The 12,802-nt window shown below is 44.3% G+C and overlaps 1 protein-coding gene across 1 annotated transcript; it reads left to right on the top strand.

The window, feature by feature from the left end:
* The first annotated feature begins 765 nt into the window (after window positions 1–765).
* Window positions 766–9,646, top strand: pcca (propionyl-CoA carboxylase subunit alpha). Its single transcript, XM_041050615.1, has 23 exons — window positions 766–845; window positions 2,383–2,460; window positions 2,666–2,713; window positions 2,865–2,933; window positions 3,103–3,216; window positions 3,363–3,416; window positions 3,671–3,802; window positions 4,101–4,137; window positions 4,641–4,719; window positions 5,201–5,303; window positions 5,491–5,585; window positions 6,156–6,306; window positions 6,505–6,648; window positions 6,786–6,860; window positions 6,954–7,022; window positions 7,109–7,184; window positions 7,279–7,492; window positions 7,591–7,693; window positions 7,859–7,957; window positions 8,036–8,089; window positions 8,390–8,530; window positions 8,666–8,743; window positions 9,229–9,646. The coding sequence occupies exons 1-23, from the start codon at window positions 792–794 to the stop codon at window positions 9,295–9,297; spliced, it is 2,136 nt and encodes a 711-aa protein (XP_040906549.1). The 5' UTR covers window positions 766–791; the 3' UTR covers window positions 9,298–9,646.
* Window positions 9,647–12,802: the final 3,156 nt, after the last annotated feature.

Here is a 12,802-nt window from a genome sequence, read left to right as displayed (position 1 = left end):
GCCTGGTGAGGCTAACGACAAAGCTGACCAGTTAAGGCGTTTTAGAGCCTATAAAAATGAAATAATATTTTTTTTAAAAAGTGCTGAAAAAAATATGAAACATAGGATTTGAACATAAATATTCTACATGTATAGCCATGCTTTGAACAAAATCTGAGACGGTGCTGCAACAGATTATCTGATTTGACACGGAAAAGGTTGTGACCCTACAAGAAGTTTGAAAAACATTCAGTTCTGTATAGTTGAAGTAATTGATGTCATTTTTCCTCACAGCCTGGGGAACACTGATACTACAGTGATCTCACATGACATTAGAACTAGTGACTTCAAGACCCCTCAGGGTTAAGATAGTCTTGAAAAATGTGAACTCATCCTTTACAGCATTTTCATTATACACAACATGTTATTACACAAAGCAAAGTACTACAGGACCTATTTCGCTCAAAACATATTCTGCCATTCACTGAATTCAATGAATGTTGCCTCTTGACAGTGTGTATAATCCCAAGATAAAAGAAACGCATCAGAGGTTGTGAATGGCATGTCTGTCTCCACTGTATTTTTAAAGATTTTTTGCTTTGTTTGATTAAATGTATTTATTTATTTATTTATTTATTATTCTATTTTATTTTTTAAGTACTATGAATGACCTATGTGAATGACGCTTTTCAATAAAGTTGAGTTGAAAAAAAAAAACAGAATGGGGTCGACGCCTCTCTCTCCACCACTCCGGTCTCTGGAAAGTTAAAACGTCATCACGTCGTGTACGTTGACCGTGACAGTGGGACGACATGGCGGCGCACGGTCTCTCTACGTCTCTGTCCAGGCTGTTGTTCCCCGTAAAGGTGAGCTGAGCACAGAGCGCGAGCTCCTCCAGCTAAACGACTAAACAGCCGTGACAGCCGTTAGCCTCGTGACAGCTGCTAATGATGAGCGTGGACACGTCCTGTTTACGGAGCAGAGCACACACACACACACAAGGAGTCTCCTTACATGAGACGATAAGATAGCAGGCACCTTGTTAAAGGTGTAGGGAGGAACATAAATGCAAACGTAAAGAGTGGACATTATGTCCGACAGACAGAGACAGACAGACAGACAGGCTGTCCTCCAGACGGGGCTATGAAAACTTAGTGCACTCACTCACCAAAGGGTCAACACATCATGTTACATGCAGGTTGTTTTTCCCTGACTTGTGACTCCACTTGTCGTTGACTCCTGAACAGCACGTACATTGCAAACTAAGGGAAAGTTACAGTGGAGCTGGTCATTCAGGAATATATTTATAATATATGTTTAATCCTGTTTAAAAACTGCATTCTTCATGCTGGGGGACAGACTGCTGCTGCTGCAAGCTGTGTCCTCCAAAAGGTCTCATGGTTGACACAAAGGGGTTACCTGAGTGAAAGGTGGCCACCTGTCTGTGGCACTGTGGTAAAACAACAGATTCATTTAGGAATATCTATCCATCCATTATCTATACTGCTTAAACTCTTTAAGGTCACAGAGAAACTGGAGCCAGTCCCAGCTGGCTTTGGGTAAAAGGTGGGGACTGTGGAGACCCCGACCATGTCTCCAGTCTATCACAGGGCTGACAACCATTCACACTCACATTCACGCCTATGGGCAATTTAGAATTGCCAGTTAAGCTTTTATCAGGCATTCATGATTTCAGCAGTAAGACTTTTTCTACCCAGACAGTGACAGGCAATCTGCAGTCGAGGCACATACCTGGAGACACATCAGTCCATTTGTGCGTGCTGGCTCTTTAAGGCGAGCTTGGGGCTCTAACACTGGACAGTTTAGTCCTCAGCCTGCATGCTGAGGAAGCCATGAGTGTTGGTGCATGTTATTTTTCTGCACTCTGAATCAATAAGGACACTGCAAATGGTCTGAATATAAGTGGGTCATTTCCTTGAGGCTTTTTTAATCGTATGTCATGTGTCTTTTCAGTCCAACAAGCTCTGCTGCACAGCCAGCGTGGTGGTGCAAGTGCAGCTTTAGTGCTGGTTTTTACATCAGAGTGTTTCTAACTGCTCAGACCACTTTTTATCACAAACAGAAATCCTGAAGAACATTTTCATATGTTTTGAGTCATAGTTTTCATGCTTAGTGATGCTAAGTCATGCTAGTTTTCATCAACATACATTTTTATTTATGAGCATTTATGGCTGCTGAAAATAAAAGTTGTTCTTCTTGAATTATAATTTAGTTTGTCATAGAAATGAAAATAGGAATTGATGAGCAGAATTAGAAAAGGAGTTGGTATAACCTTATCATACGCTGCACCCTGACACATACCACTTACTGCAACCCAAATGTGATATAATAATGAATGAAAGACTAGTAGCCTAATTCAGTGTGTGTGTATGTGTTTTGCAGTATGCCTCACTCAGGCCCAGGTGCTGTGCACTGCACAGTAAAGCTCAATATTCCACCGTCTACAATCCCAGTGAAAAGGTAACGTCTGTCTGTAAGCGCTGATTTATTCAACCATCAGCTGTTGACTCTGAAGACAATTTTCTAAATTAAAATGTGACGGTGATAAGAAGGAGTGTGATTGCTGTGTTTATTAGTCTTCTCGCTGACACACAGGTGGAGTAATGGAAGTCCTTGTTGTGTCAATGATAAGCAGCGCTAATCTGTCTGCTGTTTCCTTCCACAGACCTTTGATAAGATCCTCATCGCCAACAGAGGAGAGATTGCTTGCAGAGTACCGCTTTTGTTTTTTTGAAATGATTTTATTATAGTACATTTCTGCCACAACACATAGAAACCAGCACGTACCAGAACAATGCACAACATAATGAACATCATAGAGTGGAGTGTCAGTGTTAATGTTGTGTTTTATTTTTTTCCATCAGGTGATCAAGACGTGTAAGAAGATGGGCATCAAGACTGTAGCAGTTCACAGTGACGTAGACTCCAGTGCTGTGAGTCGCCATCATCTTCATCCACTCTTAAAACTTAGGGTTGAATCCCACAGATTCCCTGTGTGTGTGTGTGTGCTTGTGTAGTGAAAACGATTGTACGCCCTGAAACACTCCTCTCCTGTGGAGACACTGGAATTCCACGTTATAAGCCATGTGTGTGTGTTTCAAGGTCCATGCAAAGATGGCTGATGAGGCAGTGTGTGTTGGCCCCGCCCCCACCAGTAAGAGCTATCTGAACATGGACGCCATCATGGATGCCATCAGAATGACCGGAGCACAAGCTGTGAGCATTTTTGTAGCCTATGCAACAATACAGTATATTGCAGCTGCTCTAAACAGTGAATCACGTGGCTGCATCTCAATACACAGATGTGGTTAATATACAGGGTTAAAATGCAGCTCGTGTTATTGATTTATTTTTCTCTACAGGTTCATCCTGGCTATGGGTTCCTCTCTGAAAACAAAGAGTTTGCAAAGCGATTGGTGAGTAACACACCGAATCAGCTACACACCATGAGCTCATAAATTACTCAGTGACAAACAAATGCTAAGGTGTGAGTTTGATACTGATTTATTCAATCTTGGCCTATGTGTGATCTATTTTAGTCTCATTGACTTGAATGAATGTGTCAGTGACATGAAAATGACTCTTTTTTTTTTTTTTAAATGACTCTCTGTGATCTGATCTTCGTGATATGGTAAATCTCACAGTATTATTATTATTGTTTTGTTGCTAGGCAGCAGAGGGCGTGACATTCATTGGCCCGGACACACATGCTATCCAGGCAATGGGGGATAAAATTGAGAGCAAGCTGATTGCTAAGGCTGCTAAGGTCAACACCATTCCAGGATTTGATGGGGTTGTCAAGGTAGGGACACACACACACACACTGCACTGCATATATGCAAGAAAACTTCTCCTCACCCAACATCATACTTATCTGAGATTCACCTTTGTGTGGTTTGGTTTTCCACTGGGTTTTGGTGCCTGATTCTGGTCCACCAAACCATTTTGGACTCATCACTGTCTCCCTGAGTGCTGGAGCATGAAAACAGCTGCTGAAACATACACATGCGTCACAGTTAGTTGAAACCACCAAGACAAGTGTGACTGTAAAGACTTTGCTTTGGTTTACCATCACTGACCGTAACCCCTCTCTGTGTCAGACTGCTGAGGAAGCTGTGAAGATTGCACAGGACATTGGTGAGTCATCACTTCTCTGCACACTGAAAGTGAATTGGTTGGTTTTCTTGCATGGATTTTGTCTTTTCAGGGCTCTCCACATATTTTCAAAAGAGCTTGAGGTCAGGACTTTGGGAGGTCCGTTCATTTTAGCCCCAAAACCACTTTGATGTTTGTTTACGGTGTCATTTTCCCATTGGAACAACCAGTTACATCCAAGATTTAACTTTCTAGCTCATGTTTGGTGTTGAATACTGAGGTCGTCTTCCTTCTTTATTGCTCCGTCCACTTTATGCAGTGCACAGGTTTTAAGTCGCAGTTAAAATGACATAGAAGAGTGGGGAAAAAACAATAAAATCCCTAATAATATTTACATATTTTAGTACACTGTTAAGTTCTCTGATTACTGGAGGTACCTGTGATCACATTTTTGTTGTTAATCCAAGTGTGATTTTTTTTTTTTTTTAAGAAAAAGAAAAGCATACAGTTATTGAGGTGTTTCTTTATCTTTGTGTTGTTGCTAGGCTACCCAGTGATGATCAAAGCATCTGCTGGAGGTGGAGGGAAAGGGATGAGGATCGCCTGGAATGATGAGGAGACGAGGTGTTGTACTCCTCTGTTTCTGTCAAACCTGCATTGTATATCCTCTCAGTACATCTACACTTTTTAACATCTTTATTAATGCAAAGCCTTCTAATGCTAATAGTAGCACAGCACATACAATACTACCACATACAGTTACTACTCCTGCCGCTTATTTTTGACTTTTAACAGTTTGAAATACCTTCAAAATAATATCCCTGCTGCTAATCCAACAGCGTATGCGTGCTCTCTTTATGCTACTCATACTTCAGCTTAATGTAGTTCTGTCCCTACGACTGAAGCACACCTCAGACTACACTCAATAATCCATAATGACCAAGTGAGAACATCTTTAACTGTTCCACTCAGGGACAGTCAGAGACTTGTCCTGAAGCCACTTCAGGGTTGTGTTTGCAGTTTCTGATTTTTTTTTAATTAATTTGTAAAAATGTGCGTCTGCGTGTGTGTGTGTGTGTGTGTGTGTGTGTGTGTACTGTTACAGGGAAGGTTTCCGGTTCTCATCCCAGGAGGCAGCATCCAGCTTTGGAGACGACAGGTTGCTCATTGAGAAGTACATCGATAACCCCAGACACATAGAGATACAGGTACGTGCACACAGAGGCCTGATGTCATATAATGCGGACAGTCTGCACACAGAGTGTGAGAGGGGGAACATCACAGTTCTGCTAATATTTACAAATCTTTATATAAAGATCCAGACACTGATGATGATGGTACAAGATCTGAACCCATTAAAATTTCATTTCCAACTTAAAAAACTCTTCTTTACAGGTGCTGGCTGATAAACATGGCAATGCTCTGTGGCTGAATGAGAGGGAGTGCTCCATCCAGAGGAGGAACCAGAAGGTGGTGGAGGAGGCTCCCAGGTTAGTGAGAAAGTCCGACCGGCTTTTCACACAATAAGGTCTGAAATATGAGCACTGAGGTTACTGGTGTTATTCTTTTTACATTGTCCAGTACATGGCTGAGTCATCAATTTATAAATGTGTGTATTGCTGGGTGTGGTTGGATTACTTCAGTCTTTTTCAGCGTGTAGATGGATGTGTCTGAGATAATTAGTTTGAAATAATATTTGTATGTATTCAACGCTGAAACAACAATACATGAATTTATTTAACACGTGTCCACTGCAGCCTCAGATCTCTGTCCTTGGCTGACAGGACTGGAACCTGACCTGGTCTCTGCCTTTGTAGTCCATCCTCCTCAAGGTTGGACGTGTTGTTCATCCTGAGATGTTTCTCTGTTCACCACAGTTGTACAGAGTGCTTATCTGAGTTAGCGTAGCCTTTCTGTCAGCTCCAACCAGTCTGACCTCTGACCTCTCTCATCAACGAGGTGTTTCCATCCTCAGAGCTGAATAAAGACACAGGGGGCTGTTAAGACTCTGTTTGCTCGTCTCAAGTGAGTCTGAGTGTGTAGTGTCTTGTCCTCTCCAGCACTTTCCTGGACCCAGAGACACGGCGTGCGATGGGTGAGCAGGCAGTGCAGCTGGCCAAGGCCGTGCAGTACTCCTCTGCTGGCACCGTGGAGTTCCTGGTGGATTCTAAGAAAAACTTCTACTTCCTGGAGATGAACACACGACTACAGGTCAGCAGTTTGAGTTTTAATTTGAGCCTTTTCAATTGGAAACACTCTCTGGGAAACAAGAGACCCACTATTCACGTGTAAAATATAAGAAATCCACAAAGAAGAAATAAAAACATAAGAATCACCAAGAGGCAAAGAAATCAGCCAAATGCATAGGATACATGTCCTCTCTGTTTATCCTTTGACCCTCCCCCTCAGGTGGAACATCCAATCACAGAGTGCATCACTGGCCTGGACCTGGTGGAGCAGATGATAAAGGTTGCCAAGGGTTACCAACTGCAGCACAAACAGGAAGACATCCCAATAAACGGCTGGGCCATAGAGAGCCGCGTCTACGCTGAGGTCTGTCCCTGTGTGTGTGTTTGAACATCTAACCCTGTGTTGATGGAACATTCTGCTTATGCTGCTGCTGTGAGTGAAACCTGAAGTTTGACGGTTTGTCATTAGTCCACCTGTGTCTCTGTTGTTTGTTCTGTTAGGATCCCTACAAGTCTTTTGGTCTTCCCTCCATCGGACGGTTGTCTCAGTACCAAGAGCCGCTCAACCTCAGCAACGTAAGTGTCTAAATAACAAATTAGAGCTGCAGCAGAGAATCATACTAATTGTATCCTTAATTAGTCTTTTCTTGTCCGTTCCTTCTCCGTCAGGTCCGTGTAGACAGCGGTATCCAGGAGGGCAGTGACATCAGCATCTACTATGATCCCATGATCTCTAAGGTCAGTGCCATTCATATTTTTAGAAACAGGTGGTCAAAACAAAATGCCATTATTCCTCAATAATTCCCTGTGGTATCTGTTTGTAGTTGGTCACCTACGGAGCCACGCGAGCTGAAGCCCTCGCCAAGATGGAGGACGCTCTGGATAACTACGTCGTCAGAGGTACACCCACAAGATTTTTTTTTACAGTGAACATAAGCTAAGACGTATAGTCTCAAAAAAAATATATAAAACAGTTTGTATATCTTGTCTCCAGGTGTGACCCACAACATTCCCCTCCTGCGTGAAATCATCACACACCCTCGCTTTATCTCTGGCGACATCAGCACCAACTTCCTGCCGGAGGTGTACCCAGACGGCTTCAAGGGTCACCAGCTGGACGTGGACTCCCGCAGGGAGCTGTTGGCCGCGGCCGCAGGGCTCTACGTCTCCGCTCAGCTCCGTTCGCAGAAGGTCCTGGGCAACCTGAGGTGAGGACACCAGCCTGCCTGATCTGGACTGGAGTTAGTCCACAGGTGGACTCCAGTCAGGAAGAAGCTCTGACGCTTTGGTCCCTGTTGTGTTGCAGGGTGTCCTCCACCCCTGTGGAATGTAGCCGCTGGGAGCTGTGTGTGGAGCTGGGGGAGGGACGCCATGCCGTGGAAGTGACCAAAGCAGGAAATGTTTATACTGTGAGTATTAAAAAGCGTTAGGCCCTGCTCTGCTGGAAAGAAACATTAAAGCTGTAATGCTAATCCATGTATATGAACTGGTAATTAAAACCCAAGCTCACGTTTGAGGAGATGGAGATAAGAGAGCAGGGAATGACTAAAGAACAGAATGATCTGTGTTTGTAGGTGGAGGTGGATGGAGGAAAGGTGGAAGTCAGCGGAGAGTGGAACCTGGCCTCCCCGCTGCTGCCGGTCACCATTAACGGCACAGACAGGATGCTGCAGGTAAGACGTGCAGATTCATGTGGTTACTCAGCTGTAAAGACTACACATGCAATGATGATATCTTGTCCTCTGTTTTAGTGTCTGTCCAGAGATGCTTCAGGAAGGATTGTCCTGCAGCACTTGGGCACTTCGGTAAGGGTTGTGTGTCCACATGAGTGTTAGCTCCCACATTCCTGCCCAGAGAGGAAACACAGTGGTCATTTTTATTTAGAAAATTATAAAATAGGCTCATGTTTGTAATTTTATGTGCGAACTGAATTTCAAAATAAATGTTCTATTAAAGAATCTGTCAGACAGGTTTACTCCTTCAGGAGCCAGTAGGTTCATTGGTTTATTTGCTGAATGCACTGATGAATCCATCAGTCGAAACCACCGCTGCCGTACCAAACGCCTCCTTCCCGTGTTTCTCACACCTCTTGGATCTTTCTGCAGTTTCAGGTTCGTGTTCTATCCAAGTTGGCGGCAGAGCTGAACTCCTACATGCCCGAGAAAGTCCCAGAAGACACCAGCAGCATCCTGCGCTCGCCAATGCCCGGCACGATGGTGGCTGTGTCCGTCAAGCCCGGAGATACGGTAACACACCTCAGTGTGTCCCTGGGGACACCTGAACGTGTCCCCAGGCACAAAGCCAGGTCCATAAAAACAGGCTTTTCCCAGGTCACTGTGGCAGACCCTGACCTCTGACCGTGTGTGTGTGTGTGTTTATAGGTTGCAGAAGGTCAGGAGATCTGTGTGATTGAAGCCATGAAGATGCAGAACAGTCTGACAGCTTCCAGGCAAGCAAAGGTAATGATATGAGCTACAGACAGAGGCCGTGCTGCTGCCATCACTAACTGAAGGCATCAAGTCCATAGATGTGAATGAGTTTTCCAAGAAGAGTTGAATCGAGGGCAGCTGGACTTGGCTTCTTCCTTTCTGACTGACTGACTGACTGACTGGTGGGGAGGAGCTGGGACTTTCCACCAGCATGAACCTGGTGCTGATGCTGGTTGGAGGTGGTTTAACTTGCTGTGTGACGTCAGACTGCTGCTTCTCTGTGAAGCTGGTGTAGATGGATTTAGGATTTCATTGTACTTTTTCTAGTAGGAGGTCAGGACTTCAGAACTGAAGACGCCACTTGGGTGAGAGGTAAAACGTCTTCAAGACCTATGACCAAGTCCAGTTGCCCTCAAGTCAACTCTTCTCTCTTCATATTCTTTAAGCTTATGGCCTTTATGAGGTGTAAAAGGAAGTTTGAACTGTGTGTGTGTGTGTGTCCTCTTGCCTTCCAGGTTAAGAGTGTCCACTGTAAGCCTGGGGAGACAGTGGGAGAGGGAGACCTGCTGGTGGAGCTGGAATAAAACAGAATCTTTTGACCTTTGACGTGTGACTTCAGCACCGGGATAAGCCTTACTCCTCTCTGTGTCCACAGAGGACGATCCACACCGGCAAACAGACTGGACAGTCACAGGTTGCTTGGTTGATGTTGCCTGTGGTCTGTCTCCACAGTGGCCCCCAGCAGAGTTTAGTTTCCCTGATGGTGACTCAGAGCTGAACTGTATCAGCGGGTGCTTAACGCTCTTCTCCACCTGTTAGACTCCTTCGTGCTGATGCTCTTGTGAATCCGTTACACTTCTGATTTGTGTGTTTTCTACTCCTGGTCTTTTTTGTTTCAGTTCACCCATAGTATTAAAAAGTCATTTCTTCTCATGTTACCCCCGTGCTGTTTGGCCTTGGAGATAGTTTTGGTTTTGTCATAACCCGGCTCTTAGGCCATGACAAATTGGGAAAGAACACCCAAGGGAAAATAATATAAACGGAAATTTATTATACTTAAAGCAAATAAACAACTTTGGAAATATCTACAAATATGGGGTGTGGAAGTCAGCGTTGTCAGTAGCGTAGGTGTGCATGAGTGGGCATTATGAAAGGTGGGGGTGTTGTTCGAGTCACAAAAGAAAGGTGTACCCAATGCTGGCCCATGTCAGCTGTGGAGAGAAAAAGAAAGATGAGCCCTGAAGTCAGTGTGGGCTGGGTTTTTATACCCTGGGTCCACCACACCTTTCTCTTACTTAAAAATATAATAAGGCAGGGGCCGTCACACCTCCCCCCTTAAAGTCGGTGTCCCAAAGGGATCACCGTCAGAAACAATACAAACAAAACGCAGAAAAATGTTTTTGGGTTTTTTTTTTAAACACATATTACTGGATGACTTCTGTCCTGGCTATTCAAACTGAAAGCTGCCACATCCATCCTCAGCAATCCGGAAACCTGGAAAGGATATTAAGGGGAAAACAGAAGCAGGTGAACAAAACAGGCAACCTCTTGATATTGAAGGATACACCAATGAATGATTACTGCCAAGGAGCACGTGACAAGGCATCTGTCATAACGTTATCAGTTCCCTTGATGTGCCTAATCTCCAGATGATACGCCTGCAGAAACAACGACCACCTCGTCAGCCTTTGGTTAGTTTAGGCATTTAAGGGAACACAAAAAGGTCGGAGGATTGTGGTCTGTATAAACCACCGTCAACTCTCCTGCGCCTACATAAACTTCAAACTGCTGTAAAGCCCAAATTAACGACAGGGCTTTCCTTCTCTATCACCGAATAATTACGCTAGTAATTATTCAATTTTTTTAGAGAAGAAACTAACGGGCCTCAACACGGCATCACATAGGGGGTCACAACCACATGAAAAATAAATAAATAAATAATCTGTGCCACTAAGTGGTTTTCTGTGATCTATTATATTACTGTGTGGGGAATGAGCACAATGGCGCCCCCTGCAGCTGCAGGTGCCCTCTGCTTGCTGAGAAGGTGCCGTGCTCAGAAGCTGTGTGATGAGGGGAAAGGGGAAGGGAGGGGGGGGCGTGGGGGACAGTTCACCTCTGGGTCTCTCCCTATAATGGAATGGACAAGGCGGGGGACGATCCACTGTACAGAGGAGGCTTTTCAAAGCTAGAGTTGATCAAGTTGTACCTCAACCATGTCTCAGGAAGGACTCACTGGCCTTGCTGTCATCAGTATCAGTCACTCAATAGGGGAGCAGGTTTCGTATGATGACATTGATGATTTTGCATCAAGGAAGGTCAGAAATATTCCTTTTTTAATTATTCTAAAATAATAAAATTATATTTTTTTATTTTGTATTATTGTTATTCTCTGCTGTTGTGTGATTATGTATATTTTTGCCACTTTTATGTATATAGAGTATATTTAATTTCTGATAACTTTATTTCTAATTTGTTTTGGCAGTGTTGGAGTTGGAGATTGTTATAATATAAATATTGTTATAATAAAACAGGGCTGTTTGTGGGTTAGGGGTTAGGTGTTAGGCTTGGGGCGGGGGTGGGGGGGGGGTCGGAGGGGGTCTCACCCAGGGAGTAATTCAATGTAGAACCGCCACTGGTCAACAATGTAAGAATCATAGGCCCCTGTGTCTCTCAAGATCAAGATTTGAATAGGGACCCTGACATCACTTCCTACCAATGACACAGACCCATCCCGAATAAAAGGAGCATACGCTGCAAACACATCCTCTTTACAAGTGTGAGGGGTAATCACACCGGAGTGACCGCACTCTCCAACGGGCGCGGCGAACGCAGCAGGTTTAACCTCAGTTTTCACTCCCCGAGTTTCAGCCCTCCGCACAGGACAGTCCGCCTTCCAATGTCCCTTCTCGTGACAGTACAAACATAATTTGTATCAAACCTGCCACTAACCTCCAGGTCAGTTTTCAATTGCCCAACTTTCCCTAAACGCTGCCCCGAAACTAGAACTAATACTAATTCCTTCGCCACCCAAACGCACCATGATGCGCTGAGCGCGCCTTTAACGCGCTCTGATGGAGCAACGCAAATTCCTCCGCTAACACAGCAGCCTTAGCAGCAGCAGTAGTAACTTTTTGCTCTGTAATATAGATTGCAATACGTTCCGGAAGACAATTTTTAAACTGTTCCAACACCAGGCAACATCCCATCTCTAACCATGGACAACCCACAACCGCTACTGAGTACTGCTCAGCAATAATGAGCAACTGCTCTTTTGTAAATGCATCCAAGGCCACCTGTGACGGTGCGGCTATGAACGCCTCACTCTCAGACATCTCAAATATTTACAAGAAGAACCAAAGCAAATAAAGTGTTTATTCATACAGCGCACGGCCAGACACACACCGCGATGTCAACCCCTGCGCACAAAGAGGACAAGTCCTCCACTTGGTTTGGAGTTTCCCCTGCTGTCTAACACCCAACCCAGCTACCTAAACTCAGCCCCTAGTCTCCATGCAGCTAATTGTGGTGGGTATTTATGCACCTTAGACCGCTGGAACAGAAGAGCAACACTACAAAAAAAACAAAAACAAAAAAAAAACAGCTCAACGAACCCAAAGGGGAACGTTGCTACAGCCTACCAGGGAAAACTCCGCACCTTTGTATACAAATTGAAATGCGGGGGTGTTGTTCGAGTCACTAAAGAAAAGAAAAGAAAAAAGAAAGGTGTACCAATGCTGGCCGATGTCAACTGTGGACAGAAAAAGAAAGAGGAGCCCTGAAGTCAGTGTGGGCTGGGTTTTTATACCCTGGGTCCACCCAGCAAAATTGGCTGACGTCCACCACCACCACCTTTCCCTTACTTAAAAATATAATCAACTGTGTTTACATCAGAAGCAGCAGTGCAGAGCATGCAGTCTCTTCATGCTGGTCAATGGTTTATATATATATATATATTTTTTTTCAATCTACATTGAAAAACCTGAACATAAGTATTCAGGCACTTTGCTATGACACTTAAAATTTAGCTCAGGTGTCTCCCATTTCCCTTTGAGATGTTTCTCCACCTTAACTGGAGTCCACCTGTGGTAA

This window comes from Toxotes jaculatrix, chromosome 11 (genome assembly GCF_017976425.1).
Source record: "Toxotes jaculatrix isolate fToxJac2 chromosome 11, fToxJac2.pri, whole genome shotgun sequence".
Lineage (NCBI taxonomy): Eukaryota > Metazoa > Chordata > Actinopteri > Toxotidae > Toxotes > Toxotes jaculatrix.
Note: the sequence above shows the minus strand (reverse complement) of the source record. Positions and strands in the feature narration are given on the sequence as shown.

Bases quoted from the DNA above. Each gene is read 5' to 3' on its own strand.
- pcca (XM_041050615.1), top strand. From the start codon at position 792: ATGGCGGCGCACGGTCTCTCTACGTCTCTGTCCAGGCTGTTGTTCCCC. The intron at 6,649-6,785 runs GTCTGTCCCTGT...TTGTTCTGTTAG, and splicing joins AGAGCCGCGTCTACGCTGAG to GATCCCTACAAGTCTTTTGG. The intron at 7,958-8,035 runs GTAAGACGTGCA...CCTCTGTTTTAG, and splicing joins GCACAGACAGGATGCTGCAG to TGTCTGTCCAGAGATGCTTC.